General features: G+C 36.4%; 1 protein-coding gene and 1 non-coding gene across 2 annotated transcripts in view; both read left to right on the plus strand.

The window, feature by feature from the left end:
• arhgef17 (Rho guanine nucleotide exchange factor (GEF) 17) overlaps window positions 1-19,505 on the plus strand; it is a 95,193-nt gene that overhangs the window by 70,402 nt on the left and 5,286 nt on the right. Inside the window, exons 3-21 of the mRNA XM_030153107.1 lie at window positions 663-845; window positions 6,571-6,687; window positions 7,325-7,417; window positions 10,380-10,556; window positions 11,010-11,060; window positions 11,293-11,402; window positions 11,569-11,654; window positions 11,741-11,859; window positions 12,762-12,969; window positions 13,092-13,165; window positions 13,246-13,329; window positions 14,765-14,868; window positions 15,900-16,009; window positions 16,810-16,929; window positions 17,036-17,303; window positions 18,104-18,190; window positions 18,420-18,487; window positions 18,610-18,758; window positions 18,870-19,044. Of these exons, the coding sequence (XP_030008967.1) occupies window positions 663-845; window positions 6,571-6,687; window positions 7,325-7,417; window positions 10,380-10,556; window positions 11,010-11,060; window positions 11,293-11,402; window positions 11,569-11,654; window positions 11,741-11,859; window positions 12,762-12,969; window positions 13,092-13,165; window positions 13,246-13,329; window positions 14,765-14,868; window positions 15,900-16,009; window positions 16,810-16,929; window positions 17,036-17,303; window positions 18,104-18,190; window positions 18,420-18,487; window positions 18,610-18,758; window positions 18,870-19,044 (2,383 nt within the window). The remainder of the gene's footprint in view (window positions 1-662; window positions 846-6,570; window positions 6,688-7,324; window positions 7,418-10,379; window positions 10,557-11,009; window positions 11,061-11,292; window positions 11,403-11,568; window positions 11,655-11,740; window positions 11,860-12,761; window positions 12,970-13,091; window positions 13,166-13,245; window positions 13,330-14,764; window positions 14,869-15,899; window positions 16,010-16,809; window positions 16,930-17,035; window positions 17,304-18,103; window positions 18,191-18,419; window positions 18,488-18,609; window positions 18,759-18,869; window positions 19,045-19,505) is intronic.
• trnam-cau (transfer RNA methionine (anticodon CAU)) lies at window positions 3,799-3,871 on the plus strand. Its single transcript has one exon. It is a non-coding gene; the product is annotated as a tRNA-Met (tRNA).

Raw genomic sequence — 19,505 nt, forward strand, 5'->3', positions numbered from 1 at the left:
TTTATTCCTTAATGATATATTTGAAGCGTATACATTAAGATTGAAATGATAGAGTTACAGGGCGATTAGAGGAGGTCAAGAAAACACAAACTTAAAACTGGGTTTAACTCAATCTGACAAAATGTGACAGAAGTGGATTATATGTACTAAATGATCAAATCAATAAACATTAATAGGGGTTTATAACAGGCTATAAGTCTAACTCAGTATAAAATCACCCTAAATCCCTCATTTAGCCAGAACTTGTGTATGTTCTTGATCTGAATTTAAAGTCTGACTCCTCCTTTTGCGTCATCTTTTCACCAGATGACACTCAGACAAAGAATATCTGAAAAAAGTACATTTGCAAATGTGACGTAACTGTACTCTAAATGTGCGTACCACACTTAGTAACAGTGTCTGTCAAAAATTCTAATAAATATAATACTAAAGCAAATAAAAACTGATGTGGTGTATGTTTATAGAACACATAAGTAACCAAAAATAAAACTAAAATTTCTTGATGAGGATGTTTTTGACCTTTGAACCAAAAATCAGGTTTGAATGAAAAGATAACAGAGGATGAAAAGACGGTAGAGTAAATGTGTATGAAGCATTCTGAATATGGTTGTGTTGTATTTACAGTGAGTCACCCTAAATAACTCCCTCTCCATCCCTTTCAGGGCTACATGCGTCCTCTCAAACAGGCGGACAGCGGCTCCATAGTGGACCCACTCCTAGTGGACGAGATGTTCTACCAGATCCCTGAGATCCTGGACCACCATGAACACTTCCTGGAGCAGGTCTCTGGCTGTGTCAGCCAGTGGCACGACAGGCAGACCGTTGGACATCTCCTCATCCATTCAGTGAGTAGAGGACACAATAACAGACCAGGTCTGTGCGGTCCTGTGCATGGGTTCATTACAGGTCAGACTGTGGAGGGAGTTAGGGTGAGCACATCCCAACAGGTTGAGTTGGACATTTTACCAATGAGTGTTAGACTTAACTTCAGACAGAATGAGTCTAATATCATTAATAAAAACATCAGCACATTGAGTCTCCTCAGATCTACCTTACATGACTTGCAGCTGAAAATTAAATGAAAAAATAAACATTTTCAATAGGCTTCTGCTCCATGCCAAGATGCATCCACAGTAAAAATTTAGTGCAGATATCTCAATGCATTCTTCAGATAATGCGACCATGTCATTGAACGGACGGACGGACGGACGGACAAAACTATTACAATACCCCTCTGGCCAGAGTTGGCGGAGGGGTAAAAACTGAACAGATTTTAATAAAATTATGAACAAAATGAATAAAATAATCATGCAAATGAATACAATGATTATAAAAATGACAAAAAGAACAAAATATTAATAAAAATTAACAAAAATTAATAAAAAATAATCAGAAAAATTTACAAAATGGGTAAAGTAATCAACAAAATTAACAATAATGGCCACAATGCAACAAAATCTAAATAAAATAATGGTCTGGTCTGTATCTTTTGGTACATCTGTATTTTACATATTGTTTTTATTTTACTGGGGAATAACTACCTGAACAATAACAAGTATATGATGTATACATACTCTCTTCCTTTTCTTTTTTAATGAATTCTGAATGTGTATGGACTATGGAAGTCTCATAACTTTAATAATGTTTATGTATTTACAAGGTGGAGGCTTTAAAACAAGCCATTTTAGGCTTTTTGCCTCTCCCTGCACCTTTACTATTTTATTATGTCTTTGATCAATGTTATGTATGTGCAAAATAAACCAATAATAAAAAGTATAAACTCACTTTTTGGCAGATTTTTTTCAAATTTGGTTGAAATCTGTGACACATTTATGAAAATTCGACTTAAATCTGCCTCATCTCATGTATTCCCTTCAACGTCAATATGTGGGACATTAGGACAGAGGATAGAATTTTGATGCAAACCCACACCAAGTGGGACACCTGGTCTATCAACCTGATAAAAGTCATCAAAAGGATTCTCAACTTTCAATCTGTTTTTAAAAAATTCAGAAGGTCTCACTTTGTAAGGAGTGTCCAGACTGTTTTTTTCTTTGTCCTGGAGGAATGTCATGTGCACATGCTAGCAGTGTTAGCGTCTGTATGTGATATGTAGGCCATGTATGGGATAGTTAACCTCTGACAGAAAACAGTAACGCTTTTACTTCTTCTTTGAGGAGCTTTTATCGTCTTATGGCGTCTGCAGAATCCTAAAATTTATGGCCAGTCTGATCCAACAAGTAAAAAATCAACAAAATATAACCTTAAAAATAAAACCCCACACAGCTACTTTTATACTTCATTTGACAGATCGTACAACTCACTGGAAAAAATCTAAATCTTTCCAAGTCTTATTTTTCTCATTTCTAGTCAAACTATCTCATCACACTTAAAATAAGACAATCACCTAAAGAGTAACTTTTCAGTGAGATATAAGAACTTATTTTTAGACAATAGATCTTGAAAATCTTATTTTAAGAAATCTTACCAAGATAATTTTCACTTGTTCCATTGGCAGATTTTTTTGCATAATTCAAGATTTTTTTTCTAAATTCAAGCAAAAAAATCTGCCAATGGAACAAGTGAAAATTATCTTGGTAAGATTTTTTTTTTTAAAACAATATCTTTATTGAACTTTGTATTACACAATTAACAATATACTCAACATCAAGCAAACATTAAGCAACATATTCCCCCCAAATAAATAAATGAATAACAGCAAAAAAAAAAAAAAATTTAATTAATGAATATATAAATAAATAAAATAAAATAAAATAAGCATAAATAAACAGCATACAGCTCCATAAATCAGCACCATTGTCAAAAATTAATTGGTCTCATAACATCTGAGAAACTCAATTAAAGGTGACCATATTTTCACAAAATCCCCTCCCTTTCCTTTAACAATATAAGTGAATCTTGTTAAGATTTCTTAAAATAAGATTTTCAAGATCTACTGTCTAAAAATACGTTCTTAAATCTCACTGAAAAGTTACTCTTTAGGTGATTATGTCTCATTTTAAGTGTGATGAGTTATTTTGACTAGAAATGAGAAGATTTAGATTTTTTTCCAGAACACCGGCAACATTGTTTCTGTTCTCTCTTTTTCAGCTTTATTCTGACCAACTAAAGTTAAACGACTAACACATGTGTACACACTCCTATAGTCCATTATATGCTGCAGCTGTAAATCACCTTAAATGGCTGCTGTGACGTCTAAAATTGATTTTACTGTAGACTCGTGCTTAAATAAACAGCCTTTATAAACATTATTGACAGCAGGGCAGACTGAGGGGAAAGTATTTTATTTAACTGTGCTCTGTAGTGGGCAGCATTAATTTAATATTCTTGTTTTCTCTTTGTCACCTATATGAACCTTCCCATGACCTCAGGATAGCGTAAATAGTAAGCTAAAAAATACAATCTGAAATGGTGAGTTTGTATCATGTGACAGAAAAAGCTCAGTCCCGGCCTTTAACAAACATACACTGATTAATTTCACTGTAGAAGAAACAGAAAAGCTGTTTAATCAGTGTTGGAAACCCTTTGCTCTCCTGTTACGTCCACTAATGTCCTTATCAGTGTGAGCAGACTGCAGCTTCGTTGTACTGATGGTCATAAATGTGTGGCTTTGACCGGGTTGGAGACTGGAAAGCAGATGCAGAATGTAAACGTTAACAGTCTCAAACACAAATGTGAGGTAGTGGTGGTTTCCTGTTGCAGTAATCCACACATAGTGCCCCTCCCCCACCTGTCTGCAGAGGCTCTTAAAGCCGCCGTAGCTGTACTGTGCTTCAGGCCTCGTTGGCGCAGTAGGCAGCGCGTCAGTCTCATAATCTGAAGGTCGTGAGTTCGAGCCTCACACGGGGCAGGTATTTTGTTTACCTCCTAACTGCTCGTGCATGGTTAGAAATAGTGGCAGCAGGTAAATCAATAAGTATGATTCAGAGCTAATACTGGGATCCTTTAGGTTCCGATCAAGCGGTAACATGTGGACACATTTCATGTTCAACAGTCTCTGTCATGTAAGCAGAGTAACTTATATGCATGTATTATATATATTTGAGTAGGTATTTATAAGCACTTAAACATTTTGTATAACAAAATTTGGGGAGATCAAATTTTTTGGTGAAAAATGTCAAATTACTGCTCAGTAACACGTGGACTTGAAATGGATACATTTTTTAAGCTTTACACAAACATTCAAAACATGCAGTTCTCAACAGAAATTGATATCAAGCAGAACAAAACCTTTTAGATATTTTATTTTTATTTTATTTTACCTTTATTTAACCAGGAAGTACCACTGAGATTAGGAATCTCTTTTGCAAGGGAGACCTGGCCAAGGTAGCAGCCATTCAAAGTCCAAACAACATAAAACACATATATGATACACAATGAACAATAAAACATATTAACATTATGTTCAACTGTGCTGAAAATAAATTTTCTATAATAAATATTGAAAAGTCTCTGTTTTATTGACATGAGAATGGGGTAACACATTGACAGGCTGCCATAGTAACACATGGACGACTCTTTACTGTTATATGTATCATCCAACTTGTATTAAAAGATCATTACTTTCTGAAAGTTTCACTCAAATATCTGAATTATAAGTAACTTGGAAAATTAAAAATTGGTATTTTTGTGGTAACACATGGACAGGGCCTTTAAAGCAACTCACAAATGTCCAAACTTATAATTATCAATAATATTCACAAAATAATGAAAATCTAATACTTGAAACGTAACAATCATCTATAAAATCAACAGATTGAATATATTTTCAAATTTTTTAGATACAATTTTTAGCATCAAAATGAAGCCACGGCTTGTGGTATTTAAAAAGGATAACAGTTCCATAAAATAGAGATCTTTAGCTAAAACATGAGCCCACTTGATAAATGATGTGTGCAAATGTACTTTTTCATGTTGATGTTCACTTTCGCTTGATCGGACCCTTTAGTATTTACATGTCATTCCATTTCATATTTTTTACATCTCACTGTCCTTTTTTTTAATTTTAAATTTTTTAAACCTTTATTTAACTTTTACAAGGGTGACCTGGCCAAGAAGTCAGCAGCGCACACTATAATGAAAACCAAGTTAAAAGATCGATAATAACAATAAATTAATAAAAAAAACAAGCAATAATATAGTAATAAGAAAAGTTTTTGATGGTTTACATTTGTACGACAGATTTCACAGCTTACTTTTGCAAACATTAAGCGGTCGATAAGATGATGGATGCAAAATATATGACAATCTTATTAATAATCGACTCTTTTAGCCTAATTTTTGCTTTTATATGTTTTTCAGCCTAGACAAATGAACAAAAAACCAAACTATATGGACAAATGTATTGAGAGATAAACAATTTTGGAAGGATATACACAAAAATATAGAATATATACTTAATGTTACCTTACCTTTTGAATTTGCCACCTTAATTATGGGAAAAACTGAAATTTTAGTGAACAATGCCTACTTGTATAGAATTTTAATAACTGCTGGCAAAAAGGCTGTGACCAGGCACTGGCTCCAACCTGAACCACCTAATCTGGAAAAATGGGTAGATACTGTGAATGAAATTTACCAGATGGAAAGACTAACCTTCTCCCTTCGATTACAAATGAACAAATTTTCAAATCTATGGTCAAAGTGGATATTTTTTGTTTACACTTACCAAACGCAATCTGTTGGAACCCTAAATGTACAAGAAATGACAATATAATGACAATATATCTGGAATTGTCTTGCTTTTTGTATAATTAATTAATTCTACTTTTCATATTTTATTTATTTATTAATTTTTCTTTTTTTCTTTAGAGAGAGGAGGTCAAAGTCTCTTGGTCTTTCGTATGTGTTTTCTTTATGTGACAATGCATCCATTGTTCACTGTTCAATTGTTTTGTTTATTAACAAAAAAAAAAAAAAAAGAAAAACTGAAATGGTGAGAATGGAAAGATTGGTCATTGGTCACATACTTGTTACGTGACCACAATGTAATTTAAGTGTATGTTGAACTTTTCTCAATATTTCTAAATAAAAATCTGAAAAAAAAAAAAAAAAATGTATTGAGAGATACTGTATATAGGTGTTTGGTTGTTAATGGGGCTACAAAACCATTATTATAAATTTAATGTACAGTTTTTTGGTTTTTTTTTGTTTTTTTTTTCCAATAAACATTATCTTTTGGGGTAATTTTGTTTCTATGGTCATTCACATTTATTAAATATTTCAGTTTTTTTTTTTTTTTTGTATTGTATTGGACTCAGATGGAGAGTGGACACTGACAGAAAAATACTAAGAAAAGAAGGAAAAAAAGGGTTGAATCATTTCCCGAAGGCCAACCCCCCCCCCCCCCAAACACTGTCTGTCTGTCTGTTTAGAAAAAAGCAGGTCAGTGTGATTCATCCATGTATGTCTGCATGTGTCAGACAGAGCAAAAGGAGAAAAAAACAAACAAGACACAAAGTATTTACTGTGAATTGATTGTTATTTCTGTATGGTAAAAATAATGCTTGTATAAACTTGAATGCCTCTGTGTCCTTTCTTTTTGTGCAGTTCTCTAAAGAGGCTCTAGCTAATATGTATTCAGCCTACATTGACAACTTTCTCAATGCCAAAGATGCTGTGAGGATTGCCAAGGAGGCCAAGCCAGCGTTTCACAAGTTTCTGGAGGTGAGTGTGGGACTGAGTCACAGGATGTCCCGTTTTGTCTCAGCTCCTACTTTCATGTCTTTGTTTGAAGGAAGACAAAACCTGCCAATGTTTTTTTTTCTCTTTTCTGGTGGAAACAAAACAGATAATAATGAAAAAACTCAGCTTCCTTCACAAGTCTTGTGTTTGGAAAAGCTGATTAACTCCATTAAATCATCTCCTTGAATCTGAGAAATTAGGTTAAAAAAAAAACAAAACAAACAAACTTGTGGACATTTTATCAATATGTCCAGTCGGTTTTGGTTTTGACCGCTGTTGTAGGCTTTAATGCTGCAGTGAGCCACCAAAAATAAATGTATGGCAAAGACAGCACGAGTCACACAGACAAGTGCAGAAGCAAAAATGTAATCAGGCACCACAGAATCCTGTCATGCCTTCAGTCCATTCTCAGTTTACAACCACAAGGAGCTTCAAGCCAGACTGAGAATTCACTGTGGAAACACTACGCCATCCTGTGGTGGAGAGGTCTGCTGCAGCGCCGGTTTGGTTTTCCACTCCATGGTTCTGTTACTGCTTGGACTCTTTGTTATTTCACTGTTTTATATTTATGTGGTCTCTATTTTCTATTAAAGTCAGTGTTCTCCTCTGATTACAACAGCAAAACATGCGTGAGAACAAGGAGAAACAGGCTCTGGGTGATCTGATGATTAAGCCGGTCCAGAGGATTCCTCGATATGAGCTGCTGGTTAAGGTGAGTCCTATTTGTCTCCTGAATAATACAGATGGATAGAACAGTCAGCATTTCTGTCCTTCCACCTGTCATCGTTTTGTTCTGCAGCAGAATGGGAACACTATTCAGTATTTTTCCCAGGAACTTGTTGTAATTTATGTGTTGAAGTAAGTGATTTTTGTGTGTTTACTGTCACTGGATTTAATTTGTTATGGAAACTTCTATATATAGTTGTGGAAAAAATAATTAGACCATCAAAAGTCATCAAAAACAATGGTTATGCAATCGAGTAATAACTACTGTGTGTAACATGTGACTAAAACAGACAGAAAAGAAAACATGGAATGCCTAAAAGCACTGTTTTTGTCAGTACAATGCCATAGATATTGATTTAAGAACTTAAGTGATTTTGGTTATTATCAAGAAAACCACAAAAAATGGCTAGATATCAGCTCTGAAATTAAACTCGTATGAGCTATTTTTGTTGTTATCATTATATTTGTCCAAACTAATGTACATTTAGTTGTACCAGGCATTAAAATGAACAAGAAATTGAAGAAAACAAGAGTGGTCTAATAATTTTTTCCATGACTGTATACCAAAATACATGCACCACTAAAATATTCATTTAAATTACAAAAAAAAAAAAAATACACAGTATGTCATTGACTAACTTAAGGTGCCATTTTCTGACATTGTTGTAAGCCAGACCCTACAGTCAGTGGGCTAAGTTAATTAAACTAAGCCAACATCAGTATTAAGTGCTTCTTTTTTTCTGGCACTGTGGGAATCTGCCTCCTACTTATGATGCACTTGAGTTTGTCATGATTATATGTATCTGTGTCCACTTAAAACCGATTACATCCTGGATTGAAATAGAGCTGCAACTGATTAATCGACTCAAAGTGATCCAAAAAAAATCATTCAACCGCATTTCTCCTGAATCAAAGCTTTCTTTCATTAATTTCTCTGCTGTTAAACATTGGTTCCACTGTTGTGTTTCACATGGACGCTTTTATTGTGACGCACAAAGAAGCTTCACTTCAGGAAAACTGCAATAGAATATCTCCCTTCAATCAATTCGAGTCGATTAATCGAATCGAGACTTTTTGCATTGACTTCAAGCACCTAGTCGAGTCATCGGTTGCAGCTCTACATTGAAAGCTGGCAAGAGAATGGGGTATGTATTAGGGCTCTGTGATATGGATATATAATTTTTTCATATCAGACGATATCGATATGTATCACGATATAAATCAAGTCACTATTTTTGTCCATCTTAAATTTTCCTTTACTCATAAGTAGGGATGTAACGATATGAAAATTTCATATCACAGTTATTGTGACCAAAATTATCACGGTTATCATTATTATTGGGGTATTATTGAAATTGTGCTCAAAATGTTCAAAAAGTACTGATACACACACTGAAATAATTTAAACAAGTTGTATTAAAAAAACAAATAAAATAATTGTCACAATGTACTTTCTCTTGGCAGAAACATTCAAATATTAACCCTTAGTGGTCTGAGCCTATTTTGTCCATTTTTCAGTACTTTTGATTTTGCCTTTATATACTATATAAACAAATGTTTATTATACCCATGTTTGGGATCTTTTTTTTTTCAGCACAACTTCATTTATATCATCTGTCTATTATTTTTTTCACTTTAAAATACTATATCAACATAAAAGGACAAAAAACACAAAAAAATATATAAAATCCGACTTGAAAAATGTATATACTTTATTGCATAAATAACACAAAGATGTTTAACGAACCTTTTCAGAGACTTTAAAAGTGAATATGGGTGTCAAATATTAGGTATAGAAAATTAAAATTGTAATAAATTAAAACTATATTCAAACATTTGACATAAAAACATACCTTTACATGGGCGTTTTTTCCCCTAAAAGTGCGGTAATCAAACACGTTTATCATGATAATTAGAATTTAAAGGGTAATACTAACCGTCTGCAGTTCTACTGCAGTTTATCGTTATACCGGTAATTGTTACATCCCTACTCATGTTAGTTGTGAAGACATCAGGGGAGGGAGGGAGGGAGGGAGGGGGAGAGAGAGAGAGAGAGAGAGACGCTGCGGTACTTATGGAGAAGTCCCTCCCTCCGCTCTTACAATTATCCAAACCTCCACTGTTTTGTATTATTCCCCTCGTTTTATTCATCTACAGCTGGCTTTTACGCCTGTGTTGTGTGTGTCAACCTAACTTGATTTTGCTCCAGCATGATTGGTGCAGTGCGGTGCTACTTAATTATGATTGGCTGTTCTTATGTCTGTCAAAACATGGATGAAGGAATTCTATTGAAATTGTATCCAGCATTTCTCATATCTCTATTGAGGAAAATTTATATCACAATATATATCGTTATCGTTTTATTGCCTTGCCCTAGTATGTATGTATACAGCCTGACGAAAAAAAAAAACCTCATCATCAGGATTTAACTAAGCAAATAATTCGTATTCTTCCATTGGATAATTACTGCAGTGATACGTTTCAACTGCAGCGAGTTCTTTAACCCTGACTGATGCAGTGAGTAACTTCTCATTTCGTAAACAGGTCCAGGTCTGAACATCAGTGGATTTTTTCTTCACTGATGACACAAGTGTATTCCAAGATGACAATACTAGGTTTCATCAGACTGAAATTTTGAAAGAGTGATTCAGGGGGTATGTGACGTCATTTAACAAGACTTGGAGAAGGCTTTGCACAGTGGTCAATAGAAGATCAGAGGAAATAATTAATGCAATTCTGGATGGAAATGGCATAACATAAACAATGTCCTGATCAATGTGCTGTTTAACTGAAGTTAAAGGTATTCCAAAAAAACTATGTATGTGAGAGTTTTGGGGTTTTTTTGGGCTGGGGGTCTCCTTGTGCCTGTTCCTGCAAAAACACACCCCTAATGATAATGTTGCATAATTACCTAACACTGGATTCTTTCTGTGCGTTGTTTTGTTTAGGACCTACTAAAGCACACTCCAGAGGACCACCCAGACCACTCGTTCCTACTGGATGCACAAAGGGACATCAAGCGTTTGGCTGAGAAGATCAATAAGGGCCGTCGCTCTGCTGAGGAGGCGGAAAGGGAGGCCAGGGTCATCCAGGAGATCGAGGCACATATAGAAGGAGTTGAACATGTGAGATACTCAGATTTAAAGTGGGGAAAATGTGAGGAGAGAGATGACTTTGCCAACCCCCCAAATACGTCCATTCAGCCTGCAGATTGTAATGATATTCCATCTGTAGGTTTATTATTGATAGGGAATAGCCAACACAACCCATTGCAAGATTTTCCTCCTAATTAGGACGCTGCATAATAGAATCAACTTATTAATATTTCCTGCCGCTCAGAACTGCATCCTGCAATTTCCGGATGTAATAGATTTTAACCAGCAAGGACTCAAGAAGGTCTGAAAGCAGGTCCAAATTAAGCATAAGTACTGGTTTATCATCATGGATTCCTCATATTTTTGGTCTTTCCATACTGGTGTCGCCCAATAAAATAACATTAATTTTGTAAGAAGGTAAAGTGGTTCACATTCGTACTGTATGTTTTGTGTAATTACTTTGCTCTGTTTGGTTCACATTAGATTCTGAATCCCCAGAGGAAGTTCTTGAGACAGGAAATTGTCATGGAGGCGGTAAGAAATAGCTTTGGACATAGTAAACTCATTATTATATTTAGATACTGCATCATATTTTGGAATGCACTGTAAATTTAAGTAATATGGATGATAATAGTTACAATTTTATCACTGTAGATTGCAAAGTTAGTTTTTTCTTTTGTTTGTTTGGGGTTTTTTTTTTACCAGTGGTGTATTTATTTTTTTTATTTTAAAACGATGTCCAATGGTTCGGATTTCTTTCCTGTAGAAAACAGTTGGTGGGAAGAAAGACCGCTCTCTGTTCCTCTTCAGTGATCTGATCATCTGCACCACTCTCAAGAGGAAGTCTGGCTCATTAAGACGCAGCTCCATGAGTCTGTATGTATTACACACACACACACACACACACACACACACACAAAGATAAACACTGATAGCCGGGACATGGAATGATAAGCCACTTCCCAAACCACACTGCCCCCTGGTGTTGAACTAGGGATGTACAGACAGTTCATCTTTGTGTTTATTTTTCTGCTTCTCTTAGATATTCTGCTGCGAGTGTGATCGATACGTCCAGCAAGTACAAATTCCTGTGGAAGCTTCCCCTAGAGGAGGTGGAGGTTGTAAAAAGTAAGGTTCTTCCTCAAGGTCATGATGTTAACGCTGTGTAAAACTTTGACAACTTTTGAAAAATCGATTAAAAATGTGTGTTTCAGGCTCTGCTCAGGCTACAAACAAGGAAAGCATCCAGAAGATGATTAGCCGATTAGATGAGGATCTCAGCACACTGGGTCAGATCAGCAAACTGTCCGAGACACTCAGCTTCCCTCACCAGGTATCATGAAACAGTGTAAACACACACTATATAAAAATATATGGTCTTCTTTTATGTTGTCCTACTTCCATTGCTCTCCGTTCTTCATGTCTTCCCTGCAAAGAGACATTAATGAATTTTGTGTTAACTTTTATTTGAATGAATCACACATATCTATAATGTCATATGGGGATTGATAATGGAATCTTTGTGTTTTCACACACAGTTGATGTGCCATTAATTCAGTGTCTTTGGTTTGTATCCATTGGTTTTTTCTTATTTTTAAGTAGCTTTTTATGTCATTTCTTCTCTCATCTGGTTGACTCGTACATTCATCTGAAACGAATATTTAACTTGTTTGTGGGAAAAACATGAAGAATAGATAATAACTCCCAGAAGAAACCCAGACTTTGTGGACTGTGTGATTCGGGGGAAGTGGAAAATGAATCACATTTTCTTTTATATTGTCCTTTATATGATGAACTGAGAGCCTTTTTATTTAATGAGATGTTTATTCGAAACCCTGATATGTTCTGGAGCACTGATGATGACAAGATGAAATGGTTGTTTTGTTCAAATGTATATAAATTAGCCTTATTTGTTTGTAAAGCCTGGAAAAAGCGGCAGATGTGTTTGTTTAAATAGGTCAGTACGTTGTCTTATTTATATCTATTGTACCTGCCTGGTATTTGGTTTTTGGTTTATATTGGTTTATATTTCTGGTGTCTTTTAAGCCCATGTAAGGGCTGGGCATTCATTCACACACACACACACACACACACACACATATATATAAGTGCAACCCAGAAGCAAATCCGTTACTCGACAGGTGGTCTTTTATGCTCTGTTGCATTGCAGGTAAAACAGAAGCTGATGGGTAGTCTTACTTTTTCATCTGCTCTTTTTCTTGTTTTCCTTCTCAGTCCCTAGATGAAGTGATTAAGGATCTGATGGCCTCAGTGCACAGGGAACTTTCAGAAAAACAGTCTCTGGCTTTCAGCATGACCTTTCTGCCCACTAAACTGGAGTTCACCACAGCTTCTGCGGAGAGCAGCTTCGTCTTCGAGTTCACCTCCCCTGATGCTCGCTCCAACTTCGAGCAGGCCTTCGAGGAGGCAAAGAAGAAATTAGGTGAAAAGAATGAAATAATGTTTAACGGAGGCTTTGTATTCACATCAACATCAGTGCCATATTGTAGTAAATATACTGTTTAATGCCTCAAGTTGACAGATAATTATGTCATATGTGTTTAGCCATGAATAAGGACCAGTGGGACCCTGAGTTTCTGAAAGCCATTCCTATTATGAAGACACGCAGTGGAATGCAGGTGAGACTTACACTTAATATATTGTAATCAGACATGTACAGTAAATGTATCTTGACTCACAACCTGCTATTTGTTTCCAGTTTTCATGTGCCTCCCCCAGCCACAGCTGTCCTGACAGTGGCTGTGAAGTGTGGGTGTGTAACAGTGATGGATATGTGGGACAGGTAAGCTGTTTTATTTAATTCAACATTTATAAAACAAAATGTGTGTTCAAGAATGTTTATTGTCATTATGTGTACACACAACGACACTTATGCTGCGTTTCCACTATGTGGTATCGGCTTGACTCGACTCGACTCAGCCTTTTTGCATTTCCATTATGAAAAAGGACCTGGAATCTGGTGCCCGGTACTAGTTTTTTGGTATCATCTCCGCCGAGGTTCCAGGACTGGGGAACAGACACTAAAACATGACGTGTAAACACTGCAGACCACTGATTGGTCAGAGAGTCGTCTCTGTGACCCGCCATTTTACAAAAAACAGATTCAGAAGTTTACAGTAAATATAGCAGTAGGTTAATCCACATGATGACAGCCCGTAAAACTACACCATGGTCGGTCGAGGAGGTTCAGACGTAAAAATTCAGCATGAGCTTGACAAGACAAAATGCAACAAGCGACTTTATCAGCAATAGCAGACGACATGGAAGTAACACGCTGCATCGCTATGATGTCCAGGTACTGTAAAGTCGGTAGTATCCTGTAATGGAAACGGTCTCCAGGAATAGAACCTGGTACCCAAGTGGAGCCGAGCCGAGCCAAGTCGTGCCAGTTCCACGTAGTGGAAACGCAGCATTAGACAGGTGATTCTTGGCAAAGACAGTGCAAATTCAAAGCGGTCATATTTTGCTAAACCCACTTTTATTAGTCTTTGGTACATTTATTTTGTGTATTTGGACCCTAATAGTTCAAAAAGTTTGAATTTGAACCCTCCAGGTGCTGCAAAGCTATCTTTATATTCATCCAGGCAAAAATCGAGTCGATTTCTACAACCCGTTTGAATTCCTTCTTAATTTGTTACGTCTATAGCTAGTTACGTCATGACATTTGCACATATAAGGTCAAGACTTCTGGCGAACATTTCTCCAAATATGCCATAATTGTTTGTCAACAGCAGCGGTTGTAGTCCATACTGAAAATATGTCCAAACTTCAACCCAATTACCTAAAATGTTGTTGATTGAACGGGACAGAACAGCACTGTCAACAACCTGGAGGGGGTGGGGCATGAAGTGGCTCATTTGCATTTAAAGGTTGAAGATGGACCTGTGAAGTTTAATTAATGAAGAATTCAGACCCAAGCATAGTATTTAGAGTTTATGTAGACCACAGGGAAATGTTTTAAAATACATAATTCCATTTTAAAAAAAGCAAAATATCACTCCTTTAAATACTGAGATAAAATATAAAGCACACTATGAGAATATGTACACCATCTGTATAAAAAGAAATGTAAAAACAGTATGTACAATAAATGAATAACAGCAGAGAAGTATGTACCAAAGAAATACAGATTTTCTGGAATTCAGTCCACTATGGAAAAAAGTGTGTTTCACTTAAGGAGAAAACTCCTGTGAATAATTCCATGTCTTCTTGTTCAGGTGTGTCTGTTAAATATCAAAGATGAGCCCACGGTGGAAGCCTGTATCGCTGTCTGCTCAGCGAGGATCATTTGTATCGCTGCTGTACCAGGACTGAAGGCGAGGTCAGTGTACACACAGACACACATATAAAATGCTCAATGACCTGAATCTCAAAATATCAGCACTTATGCCTCCTTTTATATACAGAGCCGTGTAAAAATCTTTTATAAGATTTAGCAAATTTACAATGATCACACACATGCATTTCTCAGCCTCTGTATTAAAATACAGTTTGGATATATGTGAAGTATGTACAGCAGTAAAAACAAAACTTTCAGTGAAAAAATAACTGCTATAAACCAAAGAGGTCATACTTAGTGTGACCTCCCTTTGCTCTTAATGTCTTTAACCCTTTTGTTCATGTCAGATGTTTCTACGTGTTTGTGTTGCTTCTTGTCATGGAGTCAGAGGTCAAACTAAAAAGTGACTTTAACCTTTAGAATGCATTTAATTTAGTTGTGTGTGTGTCTTTTAAGGCTGGGCATATATTTCCTGTATTTTCTTGTTGTATCTGAAGAAAAGAAAATGAGAAATACATACATGTGCTCATATGAACCCTGCAAAAACAACAAACCTACAGGTGGCATAAGACTTTTGCATAGTACTGTACGTTCCATGAGTTAAAGCACTGCAAAATCAAAATCTTACCAAATGTATTTTTCTCATTTCTAGTCAAAATATCTCATCACACTTAAAATAAGACATAATCATCTAAACAAGTGAAAATTATCTTGGTAATTTTCTTGAAATAAGATTTTCAAGCTCTATTATCGAAAAATAAGTTCTTATCTCATTGAAAAGTTACTATTCAGGTGATTATGTCTTATTTTAAGTGTGATGAGATATTTTCACTAGAAATAAGAAAAATACACTTGGTAAGATTCTGATTTTTGCAGTGAGACGATGCATCCCTATGCATTCTAAACGTATTATCTGAAAAAGCCATGTGAAAAACACATTCTTTACTTTATCTGTAGCAGCAGAATGCAGTAGTGTGTGATTTTCCATTAAATACCACTTCCTATGAAGACGGTTTAAAACTCACTGGTGTATGTGATTATATATTGACTCTGTTGGCGTCTGTGTCTCTTAGGGAGCGTGGATCAGAACCCGTCCCTCCTCCTGGAGCTCCGAACCAACCCCAGCAGCAGCTCCATATTTCTATCTCTCATTCATCTCTCGAGCTAACGGAACAGCCCACGGGTCAGTCTATACCATGGGTCGGCAACCTTTACGATCTAAAGAGCCATTTTAGGACAGAAATAGAAAAAGTAAACTGTCTGGAGCCAAAAGATACACTTATATCTTTCCTCAAAGTGATGACGGTTTAAAAAGCTCTTCAAGATTAGTTTGTACAGAATATGTGGGGAATACATCACAGTTTCAGTGCATTTACAGAACAGAAGAAAACAGTGATATTTGTCATTATTTTTGTTTGTTGCAGCAAAAATCACCTGGTATGTGAAGGCTTTCTTTACAATGAAGAACACAGACAAATACCTTCAGTGTCATAAGATTAAAAAGTAGTCTACTTTTACTACTGCTACTACAATTTTTTTTAATTAATTTGGAGTATAGTCTACTTTTTTACAACTGCATTACATCAGAATCACTTTATGGTTGTGGCAATAATAGCAAAATGTGTAAAAAAAAAAAAAAAAAAAAAAAAAAATGTGTTATTCATTTCCAAACGGTTTTTAACAAAGCCACATTGAGCCACTGGAAAAGGGCCCAAGAGCCATATGTGGCCCCAGAGCCACAGGTTGCCTACCCCTGGTCTATCCCATTCTTTCAGCAAAACTCATTAAAATTTAAGCTTTTTTGATGAGTTTTTAGTTGAATCCCTAATCCCTAATCTTCTTGAATGAAATTTCGTTTGTAGTACTTGTACTGTCAAATGACAATAAAAGCAAACCTTGAACCTTGAAACCTTTAACCTTGAATTGTTTAGTTGTACATGTAAAAACACTCCATTCACATATGGACTGATCTATTCTTTCCAGGACCGGGGGCGGAGCTTGTTCCATTTGACAGCGATGACACTGATGATGAAGATTCACCAAGCCCTTCGTCCACTCTGCAGAGTCAAGCCAGTCATTCCACCATATCATCCAGCTATGGCAGTGAGTGCACACCCCCATATACACCCCAGTCCCACACCCTCCTCCACACCACACACCCACACCACCTCTCTAACACACATGCATTCTCTTCTTTCTCTTTTCTAAGATGATGAGGGTCCCAGCTCTAAGGACTTGGCCACTGAGACCACCAGCAGCGAGGAGGAGCAGGAGTTCCCAGCTGCCAGCTCCTACGGGACTCCAGGGATGTTGGGGGTCGGTGGAGGAAGCCGCCCCCATGCAGAGAGCCCTATGGACGGCCGGGCCATGCGCCGTTCGTCCAGAGGCTCGTTCACCAGGGCCAGTCTGGAGGATCTGCTGAGCATCGACCCAGAGGCCTACCAGAGTTCGGTGTGGCTCGGTACAGAGGACGGATGGTGAGTGGAAAACACAGTAACATACATTACATCTTAAAGCAACAAACCTACAGACTCCAACCAATCTGCTGGTGTATCAGTTTAGATCAGGGGTGTCAAACTCATTTCAGTTCAGGGGCCACATTCACCCCAATATGATCTCAGGTGGGCCGGACCAGTAAAATAATACCAGTGAAAAAAGTAAAATTACATTATGATAATGTTTACATCTACAACATTTCCTAAAAATTTGAATAGCGTGAACAACTTGAAATGTCTTAAGAAAAACAAGTGCAGTTTTAACAATATTCTGCCTCAGTTTATCAGTTTATCATTTACACATGTGCATTACTACTTACATTACAATTACAAATACGTAAAACATTTAGTAACAGGTATAATATTGATAAAATGGCATTTACTTTTCTCAAGACATTTCAAGTTGTTCATATTTGTTCAGGTTATTCAAATTTTTTGTAAAAGGATAGTTTGTTAATGTAAACATTTTCATGTAATTTCACTTTTTTACACTATAAAAAGATAAAATCTGCAGTTGTCATTATTCATAGGTTATTATGATAGTGTTTTTCTGGTCTGACCCAAATGACATCTAATCAGTTTATATGGGTATGTATGGAACCTGAATTAAAATGATTTGTAAACTATTGATTGTTAATATCTTCAGTGTAATTTTTGCATTTCAAAAATTCATCCTATGGGCCAGATTGGACTCTTTGGCGGGCCGGATTTGGCCCCCGGGCCTCATGTTTAACACCTGTGGTTTACATCATATCATTTCTTATTGTTTCTCTTTCTGTTAGCATCCATGTGTACCAATCCTCAGACAACATCCGTAACCGTAAGAACAGCATGAAGATGCAACATTCGGCTTCCATCCTCTGCGTACTGTAAGTCTATCATGGCCACAACTTTGTCTTTATTTAACAGAAAAAAAAACGTGTTGTAATTCACTTTTTTTTTTAAAAAACTGAGTAATAGAAAAGATGGGAATAAATAGTTCTATGACATTATCAATCTGCTTGATCTTTTTCACTCTAAGGTGTGATTTCTTTTCAATTGTGTATTTTCAGATTGTCATTTATCATTTTCATATTCTTTGCTGTTTTCCTGCTTTAGATATTTGGACAACAAAGTGTTTGTGTCTTTAGCCAATGGAGAAGTGATTGTCTATCAAAGAGAAGCAGGTAAAATGTCATGGACTAACAACACAGTGACAGGCGTTGTTGGTCTATTTTAGTGGTTATATTGCAGCATACATGTTTATATTGTATGGTTATTGTTTTTCCTGTATATTCTTCATCTATAGGTAGTTTTTGGGACCCTCAGTCTTCTCAGACATTAGTTCTGGGCACGCCCAGTAGCCCAGTCACCAAAATGGTTCCAGTGGGAGGAAAGCTGTGGTGTGGCTCACAGAACAGAGTCCTTATTATCAACACAACTACACTGGCACAAGAGGTAAGTGGAAGGATGCACGAGGAATGTGGATCACACAGCTGGAATAGATAACAGGTAGACAGGTCAAACGACAGGAGCAGCGGTGCGTAACACTTCTGTATTCTGTTTCAGCACTGGTTCCAGGTGGGCACAGACAGCAGTCGGTGTGTGACCTGCATGGTAGCATATGGCCAAGGAGTGTGGTTAGCGTTGCAGGGCAGTGCACAGGTCAGACTGTACCACGCTCAGACCTGGGAGGTCCTGACAGAGGTGGACGTCGCCCCCGCTGTGCACAAGATGCTTGCAGGTAAATATGCATATATACATGCTGTCGCGGAAAAAATTAGTAGACCACTCTTGTTTTCTTCAATTTCTTGTTCATTTTAATGCCTGGTACAACTAAAGGTACATTTGTTTGGACAAATATAATGAAAATAAAAGCCATTTTCCATGTTTTCTTGATAATAACCAAAATCACTTCAGTTCTTACATTAATATCTATGGCATTGTACTGACAAAAACAGTGCTTTTAGGCATTCCATGTTTTCTTTTCTGTCTGTTTTAGTCACATGATACACACAGGAGTTAGTACTTGATTGCATAACTATTGTTTTTGACGACTTTTGATGGTCTAGTAATTTTTTCCACGACTGTACATACATACATACATATTAAAACACATGAGGGACACATGTGTAAAGTGAATGTAAGTTTATTCCCCTAAATGGATTTAAGCTATGTGATTAAAGCTGTGTGAGCTGATTATTA

The sequence above is a fragment of the Sphaeramia orbicularis genome, chromosome 13 (assembly GCF_902148855.1).
Source record: "Sphaeramia orbicularis chromosome 13, fSphaOr1.1, whole genome shotgun sequence".
NCBI classification, from domain to species: Eukaryota; Metazoa; Chordata; class Actinopteri; order Kurtiformes; family Apogonidae; genus Sphaeramia; species Sphaeramia orbicularis.